The 19,917-nt window shown below is 42.2% G+C and overlaps 1 protein-coding gene across 2 annotated transcripts in view; it reads left to right on the top strand.

Moving 5' to 3' along the window:
- Positions 1-19,917, top strand: part of PALD1 (phosphatase domain containing paladin 1) — a 1,202,673-nt gene that overhangs the window by 653,134 nt on the left and 529,622 nt on the right. For both annotated transcript variants that reach the window (XM_086922256.1, XM_086922257.1), the window contains exon 10: positions 1,132-1,236. In XM_086922256.1, coding sequence (XP_086778382.1) covers positions 1,132-1,236 — 105 coding nt within the window. The remainder of the gene's footprint in view (positions 1-1,131; positions 1,237-19,917) is intronic.

Below are 19,917 nucleotides of genomic sequence, written 5' to 3'. Positions count from 1 at the left end.
GATGGCTGGTGGTAGCAATGTGACAGTGGTTGCTGTCTGATGATGGTTGGTGGTAGCAGTGTGACAGTGGTTGTAGTCACTGATGATGGTTGGTGGTAGCAGTGTGACAGTGGTTGCAGTCTCTGATGATGGTTGGTGGTAGCAGTGTGACGGTGGTTTCAGTCTCTGATGATGGTCGGTGGTAGCAGTGTGTGGTAGCAGGTTGCAGTCTCGAATGATGGTCGGTGGTAGCAGTCTCTGATGATGGTTGGTGGTAGCAGTGTGACGGTGGTTTCAGTCTCTGATGATGGTCTGTGGTAGCAGTGTGTGGTAGCAGGTTGCAGTCTCTGATGATGGTTGGTGGTAGCAGTGTGACTGGTTGCATGTTGCAGTCTCTGATGATGATTGATGGTAGCAGTGTGACTGGTTGCATGTTGCAGTCTCTGATGATGATTGGTGGTAGCAGTGTGACGGTGGTTGCATGTTGCAGTCTCTGATGATGGTTGGTGGTAGCTGTGTGAGGGTGGTTGCAGTCTCTGATGATGGTTGGTGATAGCAGTGTGACTGGTTGCAGGTTGCATTCTCTGATGATGGCTGGTGGTAGCAGTGTGACGGTGGTTGCAGTCTCTGATGATGGTCGGTGGTAGCATTGTGACGGTGGTTGCAGTCTCTGATGATGGTTGGTGGTAGCAGTGTGTGGTAGCAGGTTACAGTCTCTAATGATGGTTGGTGGTAGCAGTGTGACAGTGGTTGCAAGTGGTAGCCACCGGTACTCATTTTGGAGCACTAGAAAATAATTTTCATCATCAGGCTTTGACCCAGAGCAAAAGACAAATGCACAAAAGGGGATAAGAGTGGAAAATAAAAAGCAGGAAAAGTTTGGGAAATGTATGGAAGATTGAGATCAGGAATTGATGAAAGTAAATGGCTCAAACTGAAATCGAGACAGCACAGCCTTAGGATTTTGCAGCCCATCATTTACCAGTGCTTCGGCGGACTCCTAACAAATACTTCCAGACACACCACTTTTTTTTAAACACAATTTAAGCACGTTCTTGCTTTCACATTAAGTTATTCATTACAGTGTTCGCTACAAAAGGAGGTGAGGTGAGAAATCTCTTGCTAAATGTCTTACCTCTTTCTGCTGACCAGGTGGATTGCGCCATTGCTTGCTGCTCTGAGATGTATGACATGAAGGAAGCTATCTACGAGCACAAGAAGAAGCTTGAAGGCATTGGAGAGGATTTTCAGATCCAGGTATTACAAGGGCTAGGGTGTGAAACAACCCCTTCCAAATATGTGTTTCTGTACCGCATATGTATACTCGCAGTCCTAATACATTTGCATATTTTGCAAGGAGTGTAGAATTAGCAGCTTCTTTGGTGTCCCAAGATGGGATGTGCAGGACGCAGGCTTCAGGGTGTGTTTTTGTGATCGAAAGACTGGACAATAAACATTGATATAGCGATTGTTTTCTTTAACAGAAGAGAGCGACCTAGAGTCCAGGCATCATAGGGTTAAAGAAGCCAGATGAGAGCAGAGAAGCACCAGTTGTAGATTAGTTATGGAAAAACGTCTAAGCCTTTGGCCAAGCTGTTAAGAGTTTCACCAACTTACTTTTCTGCTGGAAAACGAGACATGGTATTTTTCACCACAGAAAAAGTTGATGCAGATAAGTAATTACTACATTTGAGAAAGGGATTCACTATTGATAACGAAAACTAAAGTAAAAGTGATATAAAATAGATTAATTCGTGCTGTGTTCATTCCCTTCGGCGCTTATCAGTGCGGTAGCTCAGTATATGGGTTGAGCACATAATACGCATTCATCTTAGTCGTAATTTTAAAAAGGGGCTCGACCCCCTCTGCCCCAAATCAGAGTACTCAGATGCATATACACAGAAAGCCCTGAAGATACATGAAACGTAACATAGAGGCTAAGGCATTACTCAGAAGAGCTAGCCCGTTGGTTACTCATAATCCTAGACTCAGACAGCAGAGCCACATCTCACCTTCACACATTGGAACCAATAATCACAGGGTTTGTTTTCAGAAAGAGAAGCTCTTCCCTTATTTTCTCTCTTACTGGCATTAGATGTCCAGAGCAAACTACTCAGGGACCATCACGTAAAGGTTTTCACAAAAGACAGAAGACCTACCTATCAAGCCATGCAGGATTTACAGGTTCAGACATCAAATAACAAAGCCAGCCTTCACATTACAGATATAGTTGAAGATATCGGACATCAGATGTAATAGACAGCAGAGCCATAAGGCAACCATTTCTGGTTTTAAGGTGCAGCTTATCCTTCGGGAGATGCAGACTTTTAATATTCAAACATCACACAATAGAGATATCAAATTAATTGAGAATCGCATGCCTCACTCAGCAGTGTGCTGCTGCACTGTACACAGATTGGATGGGCATCAGCTTTAGTGTGCCACCCTGTCCCTAATGATACACTGATATTAGATTTAGTAGGTTTAAAAAAAAATCTGTATTTATACTTATCCCAACAAACATTACATCAATGCATCCAGAGGAAAGCACAGATGACCTGGAACCAAACTGGTTTACAACTACAGCATGCATCACATTGAACTAACATGTGATAACAACTAGGGCATCCCCCTCATATAAGCCAAATGTGTTCTTAAATGGGCCCACATGTCCATGGGATGGGCCATAACATGTTGAAGATTAACATTAACCTCCGTCCATTCATCATAAATTGGCATTTCCAGAATCCGATCTGTCAACTTGGGAGCTGGCCAATGCAGCCGTGACATAGCTTTTTGTATTTTGGCAGGAAGTAACGAAAGCTTTTGGTATTCTTAAACATAGCTTAACAAATTACCTTGGGAGCCTTATGGAGATCAAAAGACAGTGTGGACAAGACCGGTTTCCTATACACCTGCACCTCTGGACACGTCCAGGAAAGATGCATACAATCAGCAGTTGGATTCTTGAATCCATAACATATTGGGCTATGGTACAGATCCAGTTTAAGAAAAAACACTGGTGTATAATACAATCTGTGCAAGAATTCAAAATGCAAGAGTTTGTATCGACATTGTATGATCACAGTTCCAGATTTTCTTTGACAGTATTCCCAACATTTTCTTTAATAGGCCTGCCCAGGACCTCTTCCCAAATAGTGTGAGATGTGGGAAACCTTCCTCATTGTAAAGATGTCCAACACCAGTCTTGCCAACCCTTCTCAAGGCTTCCTGGACTATCCTCTAACTTCAAGAGAGGGAACGATTAGCCAACAGGGTAGTGTAAATGCCCAAAGGCTAGAATTTTAATTAGCATGTACCAAGCCAACTTTGACACCGCAGCCATATTCATGCCAACCATTGACATATTGTACGAGTTGCCAGAACAGTCCAGAGAATACCTTTCTCTACCATATCACATTGAACCACGAGATGGGGCACCTCGGAAGGAGGATGAAACCAAAAGATGGAAAAGTGAGCTACACAGAAGTATACTGCTGGGAAGGAACCGAGAAACCTCTACATTCAAATGGCAGGGTAACTATCTCCAAACAAACCTGTGTTAGCCCACCAGCTCAGATCAGCAAAGCAACAGTGAATGTAGATTTCCAAAGAAAGCCAAAGTTAGAGTCAAATGAGTTGCAAACCAATGAGTACCAAATATGCACAGATCATACCATCTCTAATGTGCAATAGCATTATACAAGGGCTAGGTGAGTTAGCAGTATATGAAATGAAATGAAATGAAAATGCGTTTTATAAAGTGAGAATTGCTGCCCTGAGGCGTCCAAGCGCTAAGAAGGAAAGAAGGTGTGGCCAAGGAGGATCCAAAGTCGAGGGAAGCAGAATTCTATCTGTTAAACAAAAAAGTTTTTAATTGTTTTCGAAATGAAGACAGATTAGGGTTGGACCTCAAATGGAGAGGGAGGGAATTCCACATCTTAGCCACGTTATAGGAGAATAACCAGCCTCCTGCTCTTGATTTCCTTATTTTAGGGACTGTAGCAAGAAAGGAGTGAGAAGAGCGTAGCTGTTTACTCGGATGATTAAAGAATGGTTAATCACTGGGCCTGTTTTCCAAAAGGACTGTTGCGCAATACACATGGATTTAAAGTTAACTCTCTCTCTGACAGGGAGCCAGTGAAGGCTCCTTAGTCCAGGCTTGGCTGAGAGTCTACGGGGAAGCTGGAGCAGTGTGCGTGCATCGCAGTTTTGAATTATCTGGAGTTTCTGAAGGGTGTAGTCTGGAACCCCCAAATACAGGGCGTTGCCAAAATCGAGGCGAGATTGAATCAGGCCTTGAATCACGATTTGTTTGGCTTCAAAAGGCAGGAGGGGCAAAATCTTTTTAATGAGTCTGAGAAGGCCAAAGCAGGTGGCCGACAGCTTGGTGGCCTGGCTGTCAAATGTCAGGGACTTATCCAACCATACCCCGAGACTTTTTATAGTGTCTTTGGGGTCTGGTGGCTGACCCAGGCAAGAGGGCCATATAGAGTCAATTGTACCTGGAGCAGAGCGGCCGAGGAGCATTAGCTCAGTTTTTTCTCCATTGAGCTTGAGACAAGACATAGTCATCCAGTTCTTTACTTCCTCTAAACATCCTGCTAGGTCAGTCTTTGCTAGAGTGTCGTTTCCCTGAGTGAGAGAGACCACCAACTGAGCATCGTCCGCATAGGTAATGATCTAAATACCATAATGGCGGACGATCTCGGCCAGTGGTCTCATATAAACGTTAAACAACGTCGGGCTTAAAGATGAGCCCTGTGGGACTCCGCATCCTAGAGATTTGCTACAGGAGGTTGTGTCTCCTTCAAAGACTTGAAAAGATCTATCGCTCAAGAAGGATGTGAGCCAGGTTAGCGCCCTGCCTGATACACCCAGGCTAAAAAGTCGATGCAGTAGGATTTTATGGTTAACCGTATCAAATGCGGCGCTTAGATCGAGGAGGATGACTGCCACCGATCCCCCTCGATCCAAGATCTCTCTGGTTTCCTCCATTACAGCTAGCAGGGCAGTCTCTGTCCCATGCTTAGGGCGGAAGCCCATCTGGGTGACATCCAGTAGATGGTTGTTCTCGAGAAATAGAGTTAGATGCCCATTAATGTGTTTCTCCAAGATTTTGCTCATCCAGGGGAGCAAAGAGATGGGACGATAGTTACTAAGATTGGTCGCGTCCAGATTAGGTTTCTTCAAAAGTGCTTGTACCATTGCTTGTTTCCATTTTGGTGGTACTACGCCTGAAGAGATTTATGCGTTAAGTACATTGAGCATGGTGGAAAGAATAGTGTGGGTGGCGTCGACCAAAATGCGGGGGGGGGGCAGGATCACGGGGAGAACCAGATTTTACTTGCAACAGTAAGGGAGCAAGTGATTCTGGATTTAGCAGAGGAAACTGATCCAGGATGGGTGGTGGATGATACCCAGTAACCTGAGAGGGGGGAAAGGAAGCTTCAGTATGGATATTTGCATCCAGATCGGGAAATGAAGAGTATATTAAATGAATATTTTGGGAGAAGAACTCTGCCAGTTCGTTACAATGCACTTGTACATTGTAATTGACCGGGGAGATTTGGGGGAGTTTACTGAGGTTTTTCACAATTTGGTAGATTTCTTTAGGTTTGGAGCTTGTGGTGACTATTTCAACATTCGTGTCCCACCACAACTCACCAAGGTAGTTCCTGCATCCGTGTTTAATTCAAACACTCTAATGCCTGATCGTTTATCTCTGCAAGATCCTGTAAAACGGGTATGAGTGACTCTCAAGCTTGGGAGATCTAAAATACAGTTCAGAGTTAGAGGACAAATCAGCATTCTTAGCAGCCCTGACTTAACCAGTGTACCTCTTTGAACACACACATCCACATTCCAATGTAGCCTAGGCAGCCAATGCCATTCGTCCTGAGCTACCTACCTTAATATCAAGCAGATCAGTCATGTTACTACCTTCAAGTTCATGGGACAACCCCTTTCTCAAACCAAAATGATTTATCCTGTCACCATTTGCTCAGACGACAGATTCAATATTAAATACCTAATACATAATCAATAATCATATATAGACTTGCAATTCAAAATATATCATCTAGCTCGGCATGCTGAACACTGGGCCATCCTCGGCCCAACCTCTTCGAGGAGAAGCCTCCATCTTCCTTTGGCACCTGGGGTTGTCGAGCAGAGCTCATGTCCAACTGTAGTCCCTGCTTTTGGCTAAGTCTTGAGTGTTCCGTGCCCTTGAAACATATCCTGTGAAAGAAATGCTCTTCTCTGACTGAAGAGGAGTCTGAAAGTGTTTCTTGACAAAAACTGGAACAGTCTGTGAATCACAAATTCCCCCACAGAGGGGGTCCCCCTTTAATCATCATTGGTGACAAGATTATCATTCATTCACTGAAACTTTATTTTGGTTATTACAGCCATAGAAGAACATAAAAAGAAGCACAGATTTTAACAACCTGTTAAAAAAAGATCAAGAAAGTAGTCAATTTGCAAGTACAAAGATAGTACACAAACAAATGTGAGTTCACTTTTTGGGAACTTGGCCAATAAATATGCATCACTATGAGAAATGTGATTTTCTATAAATATCTTAAAAATATAATTTAACATCTAAATATTAAAACCAGATAAAAAATTTCATATAGGAATATAGCTAAAGCCCATCATCAACTAGCAGCCATTTGGTATATTTCAGTGAATTGATCAACCAGTGCCTACACAAATAACCATCGGTCTTGCGTGGTCCTTGAAGAATAAGGGTGAGTAAGCTACAAGTGTTATAAATTCTCATAGCAATTTTCATGCAAATGCCTATGCTTAGACCACATTGCAAATAAACATTTTGAGATCACAACAACAAAAACCGGGTCAGTGTTTGTTTTTAAAATCCTAAAAAATTCTGTATAATTTCTAATGAGCAGGTTTTTGCAAAGTTGGATCACCCACTTAGATCTGGGGCTCTTATAAGCCAGACAGAAGAAAACCACGCGAATCACGGTTTCTTCCTCCACTAGACACCACCTATTGGTTCGGGCGTTAAGTGGTAGCGTCCCATATCTAAATTGCAGGAACAGTTTTTTGGCTAAAACAGGTTGTACGATGTCTATCACTTGCTCAAACTTATATTGACACTTGGAATCAAGAAACCCATATGTTAGGCAGGAAGGGTTGACCGTCTGTACAATGCGTGACAGGTTGTATTCCTTCATGGCACTTGCTACTGATTTTTTTTAAATTTCTGCACATGTTACTTCGGGTGCAGTCCATAGATCTTCCCTACCCATTGCTCTAAATGTGTCCCTAATAAAAGCCAGCCAGGGGGTTCTACCCACCCCCAATGTGGACAGTACCACTTTTAGTTCATCCCTATAATGGGCCAATTCTGGGGTGCTCTACAGCCGTCGCCAGTACATCAGTGGACGCGAAGATATTAGATCCGCTATAGGGCAGATGCCCAGATCCATTCTCAGTGGTACTAGGGGTGTATTTTTGGGCAGACTTAAGATCTGTGTCGTAAAACTATTTTCAGTTGCTGTGAGGACATTCGCTGCACAGTGCCCCCACAGTTCTGCCCCATATAAGGTAGATTCCCTAGCTTGTACTTTAAAATGTTCTAGTGGCAGGCATATGGCCTTTTGAGCAGAGGTTTTATGAAGTTTTAAAATCCCTCCGATGGCCTGGGTTAATTTTAAATTAGCCTTATTGATTTGTGAGTCCCACCCCATTTTATCATTTAGGGTAAGTCCTAAGTAATCGAAGATAGGGACCCTATCTCAAGGTCTACCATCCATTCTAGGGTGTGAGAGTAAAGAGTTGGCGCAAGCACACAACCCTGTCTCACCCCCTTTTCAACGGAAAAAAGAGATGTCAGTTTCCCATTCTTGCCAAACCTCACCCTTGCAAAAGTTCCCTCATGGAGGTGCCTGAACGGCTAGCATATATACGGTGGGCCCCCATATCCAACAAGATGCCCCACAGCTGATAGCGGTCCACCATATCAAAAGCGGATTTTAAATCCACGAACGTGATGTACAAACTTCCATCCTCCAGGACTATATGCTTCCAATATATCAGTTGTAACCTAAACAACTGATCTATAGTTGATGTTTTGCTCCTAAAACCAGCTTGGAGGGGAGTTAGAATATCATGGTCCTCCATCCATACATGAAGTCTGCCCAGTAACACTCTAGCGTAGATTTTTTGGGACACATCGATAAGGCTAATAGGCCTATAGTTTACAGGGTCGAATGGAGACCCCTTTTTGTAAATTGGGATGATCTCTGCCTCAGCCCATGTGGGGGGAGGTGACAACCCATTAAGGATTGCATTAAAGAGCAATTGAAGGTATGGGGCCCACACTGCCTGTTCGCTTCTATATATATAAGTCCCCAGGGATTCTATCTAGCTCAGGGACCTTGTTTGGTAGTACCTTCGCAATGGCAGCGAACACCTCAACCAGGGTACAAGCCGGCGAGTCCCCAGAAAAGGCTGAAGTTCGGGATATACATATATTCCCGTTTGTGTTTTGATCTTCTTTTGGGCTTGAATACAAGTCCTTGAAATGGAGACGCCAGGCATCCTCACTGATATTGGGCTCAATGGTAGTCTTACCCTCAACTCGTCCAGTGTGGACTAAATTCCAAAAGCCTCTTGTATCTTTGTGGTCTAAAGCATTTTTTATTGCCTGCCATCTCTCCATTTCCCATTCTGTTTTCACATGTAAAATAGTTTTTGTTTTTTAAATACCTACTTTCCCTAATACTTATGCTATCACCCTTTTTGAGGCATGTCAGGAGCGCTCTTTTAGCATCCCTGCATGCCGAGTTATACCAGAGATTTTTTCTACTGGGTTGATTGCTCTCAATTGGTTTGTTACTATGAAAAAAGGTGCCAGGATTGCAACCAAATCCTAGTGTACTCTTCCCAACTCTGCATTGTCATCCTCATAGGATCCAATGCCTGTGAGGAGGCTTGCCTTTTCCAACATAGGGATAACACAGGAGTACATGTCCGTCATCGTATCTGGGCATTGGGTTATTACACCCCAACGAATGCGCCGACCTCCATCTACCACTGTTAGATTGTCGTGTTGGTTATGATCCAAAGCTTGCCCTAGTTCTAGTACCTGTGCTTCTATTGTCAGGACCAGAGGGTTATGGTCACTTTCTGCCCGGTAAAGGACACAAAACTTAACTGCTTTATGCCAGATATCAGTGTTTATTAAGATATAGCCTATTGTAGATTCCTGGGCAGATTTATTAAAAGTAAAATGTCCCGGATTATCATCTGGGAACCGGCCATTACAAGCCCTCAGTGAGTGTGTGAGTGTTAGGGAGGTCAGTTGAAGGACCAAGGGGGTCCATCCCCTTATTGGGTAAGCATTAGCCACAGGAATTGATAATATTACATTCTCCTCAGAAGTAATCGGTGATGACAACCCGTTGAGGGGTTCGAAATGGCAGTTGAAGTTGCTGCCTATGATAGGAGAGGCTTTCCCCGTAAGTGTAACAAGTAGGACCGCCAAGTGGTCCAAAGTTAGTGATGTATGCCCATGTTTGACTGGCCTAGAATAAACATTGGTGACAGCCAGATTGGGTAAGTCTGCATTGGAGAGGAGGATGCATAAAACATCTGGTGAGTGGGTATCTATTCGCTTCACAGTATACCCTAAGTGTGTACCCACCCATATGCATAGACCCCTGATGGTCTGCCTCTTGCGCCTTTCACTGTTGGCTCGCTATATGCTGCGAAGCTTACTATGTGTAAGGATTTTAGGGCCCAGGTTTCCTGGAAGAGACAAATCTCATGAGCATCCACAAAGTTACCCCAGTCTGGCTGTTCTAGTTTGCCCAATAGTCCTGCTATATTCCATGACATAAACTTGAGACCATTTGGACTTACTTCCGTCTCACCCTCAAGATTCACCTCCAGTTCTCGCCTATCTGAGTTTACTATCGGTCCTGGGTTGTTAACAATAATCATGGAAGTTTGAGAATGTGAGCCCTCCTCACCAGTTGTTGCACTGTTGGATTTAGACTCGACTACCAAATTACCCACACCCTCACACGAACCGGGTATTCTATTTCTCTTTCTCTCTACGTGCCCCAAGACACCCCTTCGCTCTGGCTGTTGGCCCGGAGTCTGAAAGTGTTTCTTGACAAAAACTGGACCAGTCTGTGAATCAGAAAATACTACACAGAGGGGATTCCCCCTTTAATCATCATTAGTGACGAGATTATCAGATACAGGCAAGTCTCAAATTTATATTAGATAAACCACAAGGGTTTACTATTGGTCACTATTGGTCACATGGTAAGATTCACACAGTAAATAACAACAGGTGCCTAGCTGAGCTCAGGAGAACTGGTATGCCCTTCAAGAGTTACAGAAATGTAAATAGTTTTCACCTGAGCATCTTGTCTTTTTAAATACCAATATGCAGGCCATTGCAAATTCAGAAATTGGCACATGGTAAGGGCAATGCTAGTATGAGTAGAAAAACATGGCTGAAGCAGGTTTCAGCTACGCTAAAAGACAAAACACTTTTGAAATATTTCACTGGTGCTTTAATGGACCACCTGTGATCAAATGGCAATTTACTCTCTATGGCATCGCCCTTATTTGTTTTGCCGCAAGCAATTAAGAGATTGTAGCAATCAGTCTGCCTGTAATGATCCCTGACAAATGCATAGATATTTTACCTTAACTGACTGTTTGATGAACTTAGGAGCTCAGCTACTTACATGAAGGGGTCAAGGGCATGCATAGCATTGATTGCCCATGCAGAGCACCCTTGTGTCCATGTGCTTGTCAGCCATATGGAATACAATTTTCGACTTAACCAGATTCTCCTAGGTTGCAAGGAAGACATGTAAGCACCTCCAAGGAGGAGCAGTTCCTAACAGATATATCTTGCATGCAAAGATAATGGTGCGATCTCTACCGCTCAGCCCAGTCAATGGTTCCTTACCTCCAGTGCTTCAACCACAAAACCCCTGTTGTAGCCACCAGATGACCACGCCATATCCCATGAGACTCATCTGTCAAGGGTTCTGGAGCAAAGGCAGATTACTTTAACGAAGTTATTGCAAGCCATCCTTCACTAGGATCTGTCTGAGCATCCTCATGCGGTTTTAGCTCAACAAGCAGCTAAACTCTCAATGCAGAGAGGCTTTGGCCAACTGCTCACTCGATACAGCAGAATGAGTGTGTGTGGCCTCAGGGCCACCAAAGCCACTGTTACTGCCCGGCCTCCGAGACCATATAATGCTAGACCAGCCTCCTCTAGACCCCAGGATTGCGCCAGCAGTAATTTAAGACCACTGAGTCTTTCCTTGGTTCTTTCTACACCAGCCCTGGCACTTGAGGGAGATTATGGGGAGTTGGTAGGATGTCATACAATGATATTTGCCCTCTGATCATGGGGTACCACAATTATGCAAATATTATCGTCAGCTGCCAACCATGTCCCTACAGATATTAGCTTTTATACAGTTGCTCTATATGTCAGGTTTTACAAAGCCGACAGGCTCTGACTTCTCCTAGCAGTGCTACTACACAAGACTTTGGCTTTAAATAACAGTTTTATTGTTCAGGGTAAATTCTGTAGATCCTCAGCATGAAGTTGAGTCTAGCCCGTGGTGTCCACTTTTCACCCTGCTCATTCACTGATACAACCTTATAGAACTGCCTTAATTGAAAACATAACGGTGAAATAAAAGTTGGATTAGGTTAAGCTATCGATTAGTTGTTCAGCAGAAACTGGAACAGCTCTCATTTACCACTTTTAGATGTTGCGGAAATGCAATCCATCTCACATCTCCAACAAATCAAATAGTTTCTGACCCCCAACGGATATGTTTGGAAAGCGCACCCTGGCTCCCAAATCCCATTTAGAAAAGCCCGGCGATGCCATAATAATGGACATTATTGCCAGGTAAAGAATGCACGGACTCAAAAGTCTACTAAGAAACATTCTTATGGTTTTTAAGTGAGATCTGACATGTGTGGACTATGGAGAGAGAAACTTTTCAATGCTAGTTAGATACAAGTTATTTAAAGCTTCCAGAACAACAGTTATTTGTTAAGGGTCCTTCATTTGCTCCCAAATGAAAGCAGGGGCAAGATATATTAACTTGCAGCTTTTCTATCGCCTTAAAATTCCCTCACCTCTTTGAAATGACCTGTAGGTGGCGCTGATGAGAGTTGTGTGGTTGACAGTCTATTATTACTGAATCATCCATCCCTGTTGGGCTCACAGAGAAACTCAGTGAAAGCTGCACGTGGGTGAAAAAGAAAGTTGGGATAAAAGAAAACACTTGAGGAAGCAACAAGGTCGGACATATCACGTATGTAGTGTTGGGCAACCTTGAAACTGTGCTTCACCGGCCTTGAACCAACATTGGCACCAACTAACTGTACACAATACTGTTTTTCACTATTCATATGTAGCAAAGTTTTCTTATCGCTAGTCGTAAATGCCAACGAAAAACTGACCAGCCCACACACATTCACACCCATTGCAAATATGATCAGCACCTTTGCAGTTTGTGATCTGACTCGGGTGTAGTTTTAACTAGTGGAGTGTGTAAATTTCCAATACGTTTTTGCATTGTATTAAGCTTTTACTGTGAAATGCAAATATCTAGTAATTTCCATAGCTCTTTTGAGCAAGGTCATGTTTGCGGAAAAACTCACATCACCATATAACTAGTTTGGGGAAAAATTGGCACTTTACAGGTCATTTTCTGTGCAAGCCAGATACCTACAACTAACAACTACACAAAAATGAAGAGATTTTCTAAAAATGATGAAAATGTTACTAGGAGACTAAGCTCACCTTTGATCAAAGCTCATCCCAAGCCGAAATGCGTTGGGGGAAAGGACTGAAAGAGCGCTGCCGCAATATGTACATAGAATAAAGTGCCCAGAAATCCTGAAAAGTCTGGTGTAAGGTTTTTTTTAAGTTTGAGTTTTAAATTATTTATAAAGCACGCGTACACCTGACGGTTCCATGGAGCTACAGTATGTTGAGTCCTTGAGAAGCAAGAATAACAGGGGGGGGACTTGTGAGAGATTATTGGGGGAAGGCTTTGGAGAATAGAAAGGTTTTTAAAGCCTTTCTGAAGAGCGAGTGTTGGGTGGAACATCTGAGTTGGGCTGGGAGGGAGTTCCAGAAGATGGGGGCAAGGGTGGAGAATTTAGAGCCTCCCCATTTATTTCGGCGAAAACGGGGGACAATCAGCAGATGTTGAGAAGAGGAGCGAAGTTCTCTGGCGGGGGCATAGGTTTTGATCTCCGAAGAGAGTAAAAGCAGGAGAAGAGCCTAGCTGGGCCTGGAAGGCGAGGCAGCCCACCTTGAACTGGGAGCGTTCGCGAATGGGGAGCCAGTGCAAGGATTTTAAGAGGGGGGGTGACGTGATGGGATTTGGTGAGGTTGTAAACCAAGCGGGCAGCTTGGTTCTGAACCAGCTGTAGTCTTCTGATCTTCTGAATTAGAAGGGTTTTGTGGTATATGTACAGGGTGCTCTGTCCCCGCATCGCCGAGGCCGTCCTGATGTGGTCTAGGCTATATATATATATATATATATTTCTTTTTTGTGTGTGAAAACAACACATTTCAACTGAGAAAAAATAATTTGAGAACATTTTGCACCACAAGAAGAGATTGTCGATTCATATTAGACTTCCCATTATTGAAAACAGGCAGCACGGATTTCTTTGCTGCTGTTTCGTTGAAGGTGAACCGGGAGCCAGGCAAAAAGAGGCAGCAGAGCTCCTGGACTGTATCGGCACCTGTGCTGGTGGAAGTCATAAACAGGATTGATTTTGTGTAAACCATGTTTGTGAAGTTCAGTGCTTCTCCATGGAGAGTGTCATTCTGAGACGACTGCGCGAGGTCCATGTCTTTTATGGAGTGTTTATTCGAAAGGAATGTTGTATGTTTTCCAGGATAGCACTTTGTGAGGGCATGGAATTAACTTTAACTACAGCTGTGTTGATGTAACCGTCAGGGGAGTGTTGACGTAAGTTGGTGAGTGTAAGCCTGATGGTTCCTGCATTACATCCGTTCTGGAGAAGCTTCTCCAGGCAGTGGCGTAGTGAGGGTAGCATGGCCCTAATTCAAGCAAGGTAAATGCACGCCATCTGCTGGTTTTATTGCAAAAAAGGCTACAATTGGAGTACTGGGGCCCACTCAGCGTCCTGGTCTCCAGTGCCTCTGCAGCTTCTGTGCTATTAATAGCTGTGCTCCTGTCTTCAGGGGAGAGTATAGGAAGACGAGGCGAATTTGATTTGTGGACTTATTACAATGAAAAGGAGGACTTCTTTTCTTCAGTCTCCTGCTAATTTACCCACTATTCATTTAACGGGTTTTTTACCTAATATACAATTATTATAGCGTTAAATGGCTGTTTACTCGGTTATGCATGTTCAAATTGTGGGCAAGGGACCTATAACATGAAAGTGTGAATTTAATGATCAATATAGGCCTTCATAGAAAAGCGTCAATAATATTATAACTTCCCCACTCAGAGCAGAGTGATACAAGAAGTAACAGAAGAAGAACCATAATGTGAATGAGCTAAATAATAGATTTAAGACTCAGGGAATGCCAGCTTGGTTTAGATCTTTACAGTCAGATATAATAATGTTACAGGAGACACATTTGAAAAATCAGAATGTACAACCTTGGCTTCCCTCGTCAATTCAACATGCATGTTTTGCTTCAGCGCATGCATTGATCAGGGGGTGGCTATATTGATAATGCTTTCAGTTCAATCAGAAGTTTTGAAAGTAGTTAGAGATCCAATAACTAGGTGGATTTTTGTTAAATTACAAATGAAAAAGTACATTTATAATTTGATAAGTTACTATGGCGTCATTGATTATTCACTGGCAGCCTTAGAGGAATTACGTTCACTCTTGCCAAATGAAACAGGTTATATCAAAATGAGTGGGGATTTTTATTTAATCCAAAATGTAACAATGGATACAACAAGCCTGAATAAGCTACAAAACCAACTTAAATCTATAGGGCCTTGCGAATTTTAATTCAAGAATTTGCCCTTACAGATCCCTGCCGGTCACAGAATGATGCCTTACGAGAATATACATGCTATTCTAAATGCTATCGTAAAGCATCCCGCATAGATTACTTCCTGACATCTCATATTTTAGCAAGTGAGGGGGGCAAGCATTGTTAATAACATATTTTCAGACCATTCATTGATTAGCCTATTTATTCCATTGGATCCATCTAGTTCTCCGAGAGACAGATGGAGCTTTAATAAGGCATTATTATTAGAAGATTGTTGGTTTGAACAGGCGAAAAGTAATCTTAAGGAATTTTTAAAGTTTAATATGATTCAGCATCAGACTTTGTGATTTGGGAAGCACTAAAAGCATTTTTTAGGGGACTAGCAATTGCATTTTCTGCCGCTACTAGAGAGAAGGAGAAAATGCAACAGGATATTTTGAGCAAAGCGGTAGATAAGGCCATTGTGGAATATACCATCTCTTGATCCGATAGGACGATGGAACTAATGAAAGAAGCTAAGCTGAACCTACGTGAATTTATCTTTGCAAAGGAAACTCCGAATCATTCTTCATACCTACAGCAAAGGTATGAAGAAAGTGAATTTGTGGGTAGGTTTCTGGCTTGGTCCGCAAAAGCTAGAAATAATTCCAATTGTATCGGAAGAATAAAAGATTCTATGCAGAACAATAAAACCCTTCCCTCAGAAGTAGCCCAGATTTTTTATCAACATTATGTTAAAAAATATACTGGGGGATCAGAAGCTCACAGGAGATAATAGAACGGTGGCTGGCGGACATTGAAGTCCCAACCCTATCAGAAGCCCAGTCGGATTCAATTAAATCGGCCATAACTTTATTGGAGACACAACAAACTATTAAATCCGTTCCCACTGGCAAAGCTTGTGGTTGAGACGGTTAGCCGGATGAAGTTTATAAACAATTTCTCAACAGTTATCACCTTTTTTAAGTTTGTTTATTTAATCAGATTTTGCAAGGACGTAGTGACTCTAGTTAATTCTTACAGTCCATAGTAAGAAGCTTTTAAAAAAAGGAGAAGCTGTAACTTGATCCAAACTCGTACTACCCCATTAGTCCCCTTAATACCGATTATAAGCTATTTACCAACATTATGGCAAAAAGGGTTGCAGCTGTAGCACAAAATGTTGTTCATTGAGATCAGAATTACTTTTTCCCGGGGAGATTGATAACTTCAAACACAAAGTTTTTTAATGCAAGCTATAGATTTTTTTTCAATGGAGAAAATGAAAGCCTTTGCCATTAGGCTAGATTCTGAGAAAACATTTGATTTGGTGGAGTGGGGAGTACTTTTTGCAATACTTAGCAAATTTTCTTTTCCAGCTAGTTTTGTATTGCTGTTACGAATATTATATTCAGGGTGTATGGCAACTATAATGATTAATATTAGTTGTGGTACTTGTCAGGGATACCCGTTGTCACCAAAATTGTTTGGCTATTTATAGAACCTTTGGCATGTGCTCTTTGTTTGGATCAATCTATTAAACCACCTTTTGGGGCTATGCCAAAACTTAAACTACTTGCGGACGATATGGTTTTATATTTAAATGCAGATAAGGATAACATTTGACGTGCTTTTAATAGATTTCTGAGTTTACGGCCATAGGGGGCTTCCAAAATTAATCAAGTAAAATCTGAAGCTTTAATTTTTAATAGTTCCCACCGAGATATTACCAATTGCTATGCAATCGTCTTTTTCAACTACACGTCTGATTAGCTATCTTGGGATTAAGGTAACTACAATTATAGTGATTTACATGCACAAAATTATGCTCCTTTAATAATGAAAGTTTGTGCATTACTTAATCGTTGGAACAAACTTTCTTTTACAATCATGGGCCACATCTTGCTTATAAAAATTAATTTATTACCGCTATTTGTTTGCTTTTTCAAATGTACCAATTAAGCTAACAAAGGTTTTTTTTGGAGCCTTAAAATTTGAAATTCAGTCTTTTATATAGAAGTCAAAGCAACCTAGGGCCAAGCTGTCAGTACGTTTTTTATCTCAAGAGGAGGGAGGAATAGCCATTCCTTCCCTGAGAACTTATTTTCAGGCCACTCTTATAAGTTGTACAATAAACCAAAGCACACAGCAGCAGACCAAGGTTTAGCACATCAACTTTTTCTGTTTCCAAGTAACTAGTGGTGCAGCCACTCTCACCATCCGCTGCCAAGGATGTCCGTCAACGCAAAATTACAAAAGAATAGAGAGGTGCACTCGATAAAGTCAACAACGTGAAAAGTTCATTGATTATGTGAGTCTTCTGTTCTTTCTTTAATGTATTCTTTATTTTCTTTAAAATACACAGGCACAGCCAACGCGTTTCATTCCCTTTCGTGCCTTGGGAATTTCATCAGGGCTGCAGAGATTTTGACATGCATAAGCATTTTGTTTGCCTTGTGTTTAAGTGAACATTTAAAACAACATTAGTCTAAGTGGCATACAAAATTCAAATTAAGACCGTCTAAAGGACTGCACCAATAGACCTAATTATATTAAGATTACATATCAAATGGCATGCTTGCCAGTTCATTGTGGAGGCAAGTACACCCTCACCGGTACATTGCTACCACAATGCAAATTCCAGCCGTGTAATCTAGCATGAGATACAATCACCGACGTGTGCCAATTGGGGAGAAAAGGCACCCGAAAAGATAGCTGTGTAGTTGAGGATCAGGAGGATAAGTGTCACAGAAAGTGTGGTCAGATTGACCGTGATCAAGATGTGGAAGTAGAGCGTCAGAGTAACAGTACCGTCACTAAAAACGCCTCAAAAGGCATAGGGGATAGAATATAATCATCGAGATCCCCCACAAATATCACGATATATGTGCACAGAATTTTTTTTTAAGCTCACCATACAATGAATGGTCACTCAAATTCAACAGTCCTTAACAAAATTGCACCTATGAGACTGGTGCCGAGGTGCAGAAAGTCGCAGTAGGATTCCAGTTATTCCTGAAATTGAGCCATAATGATATGAATTATTGGCGACACATCTGCCATAGTTAGTGCATGTTTCTAAGACCGATATTAAACAAAATTATTTATGTTACAGAATGGGTAAAGTACGTCTCAATATCATATCGTACTATGACTCGCTATGCATCACTATAGTACAAGATATGTTAGGATAATTCCAGAGTCCTAACTGCGCCTAGATGTCAATGATGAGGGTAAATTGTTCCCAGACACATCATTTGTTGATGACAATAAAAGAGAGTCATAAACCGATTAGTACCTGGATCAAGTTGATGTACAGTTCCAGGCGGAGTGTTTGTGGTGGTGTCCCAAGTTTGCCGCAAAGTTGGATGGAGAAAGTCACCAAGTATGTATCCTGGCCCCCTGTATACGAAACATGCACAAATGTCATATTATGTCCTATATCAAGACAATCAGCAGACTTGTATCCTGGCCCCATGTTTATACAACATGCACATGTACCATGTTGTGTCTAACTTTTGAGTAGAGCAAGGCATATTGACAAGACATACATGTTTTCAGAGGTGTTGTGTATATAACAGGCCCTCCTATGTTTCAGTAGACACTAAGTGGTGGCTCATGACATTTTTATATATATAGATGACATTTATTTGCAATCGAAATTACGATATTAGGAAAAGGAGAAAAACTTGGATCGCTGGGAGACATTATATACGCTGGATCCCTCTTCCCATTGGTTAGGTGGGCAGTGGTTCCGTCGGTTTTAACCTCCCCCCCTTATTAGGAGCAAGCATATCAATTAATCATGCTCAAAAACCCCCCGCAAAGCTAAACAACCAAGTCTGACTTATAGGTCCATAGTACCTTAATGAATTAGCATCGCGGACGGGGGGACGGTGTGCGCTGGATGACGAGTGGCGTCTTGACAGATCACAGCAGTGTTCGTAGGGTGCGGGACCTAACGATAGAAAAAAGGTCCGATGTCATTAAAAGTAACAGCGTTTTAAAGGCAGGGGTGAGTTCTAGTTCACTGCGGTTCACGTACCTATGATATGATCTCTGCAGTCCTCCCCATGGATTCGTGGAAGCAAAAGTATGCCGGTACTTCGCCATTTTTAAAAGAAAGAAGCCGATCCCGGGAAGCGGTCACGTGGTTCCCTTGATGGTGAAACTGAATCGGGACTAGCTCAATGTGAGCCCGTATCTACAATAGCGGCCATGTTAGAACGTACTGGATGAATGCAATGCTTCACAGATACGTTAGTATGAAGTTCAGTAGGTCAGCACCAATGTATTACAACAAGTTCTAAGTATTGGAAAAGATTATTTTCTTCGTCTATATAGCGGAACGTAATTAATTAGCCTTAGTGCCGGAGGAGGGCGGCCATGCCTGTATATTTACATAATGGCATTTCCATGAGGCCATATAGGCAGATAGTACAACTATGATACTAAATTGATATAGGACATAATATGACATTTGTGCATGTTTTGTATACAGGGGGCCAGGATACATACTTGGTGACTTTCTCTATCCAACTTTGCGGCAAACTTGGGACACCACCACAAACACTCCGCCTGGAACTGTACATCAACTTGATCCAGGTACTAATCGGTTTATGACTCTCTTTTATTGTCATCAACAAATGATGTATGGGGGAACAATTTACCCTCATCATTGACATCTTTTCGGGTCTATTAGGCGCAGTTAGGACTCTGGAATTATCCCAACATATCTTGTACTATAGTGATGCATAGCGAGTCATAGTACGATATGATATTGAGACGTACTTTACCCATTCTGTAACATAAATAATTTTGTTTAATATCGGTCTTAGAAACATGCACTAACTATGGCAGATGTGTCGCCAATAATTCATATCATTATGGCTCAATTTCAGGAATAACTGGAATCCTACTGCGAC

This window comes from Lissotriton vulgaris, chromosome 5 (assembly GCF_964263255.1).
Source record: "Lissotriton vulgaris chromosome 5, aLisVul1.2, whole genome shotgun sequence".
Taxonomy (NCBI): Eukaryota; Metazoa; Chordata; class Amphibia; order Caudata; family Salamandridae; genus Lissotriton; species Lissotriton vulgaris.
Note: the sequence above shows the minus strand (reverse complement) of the source record. Positions and strands in the feature narration are given on the sequence as shown.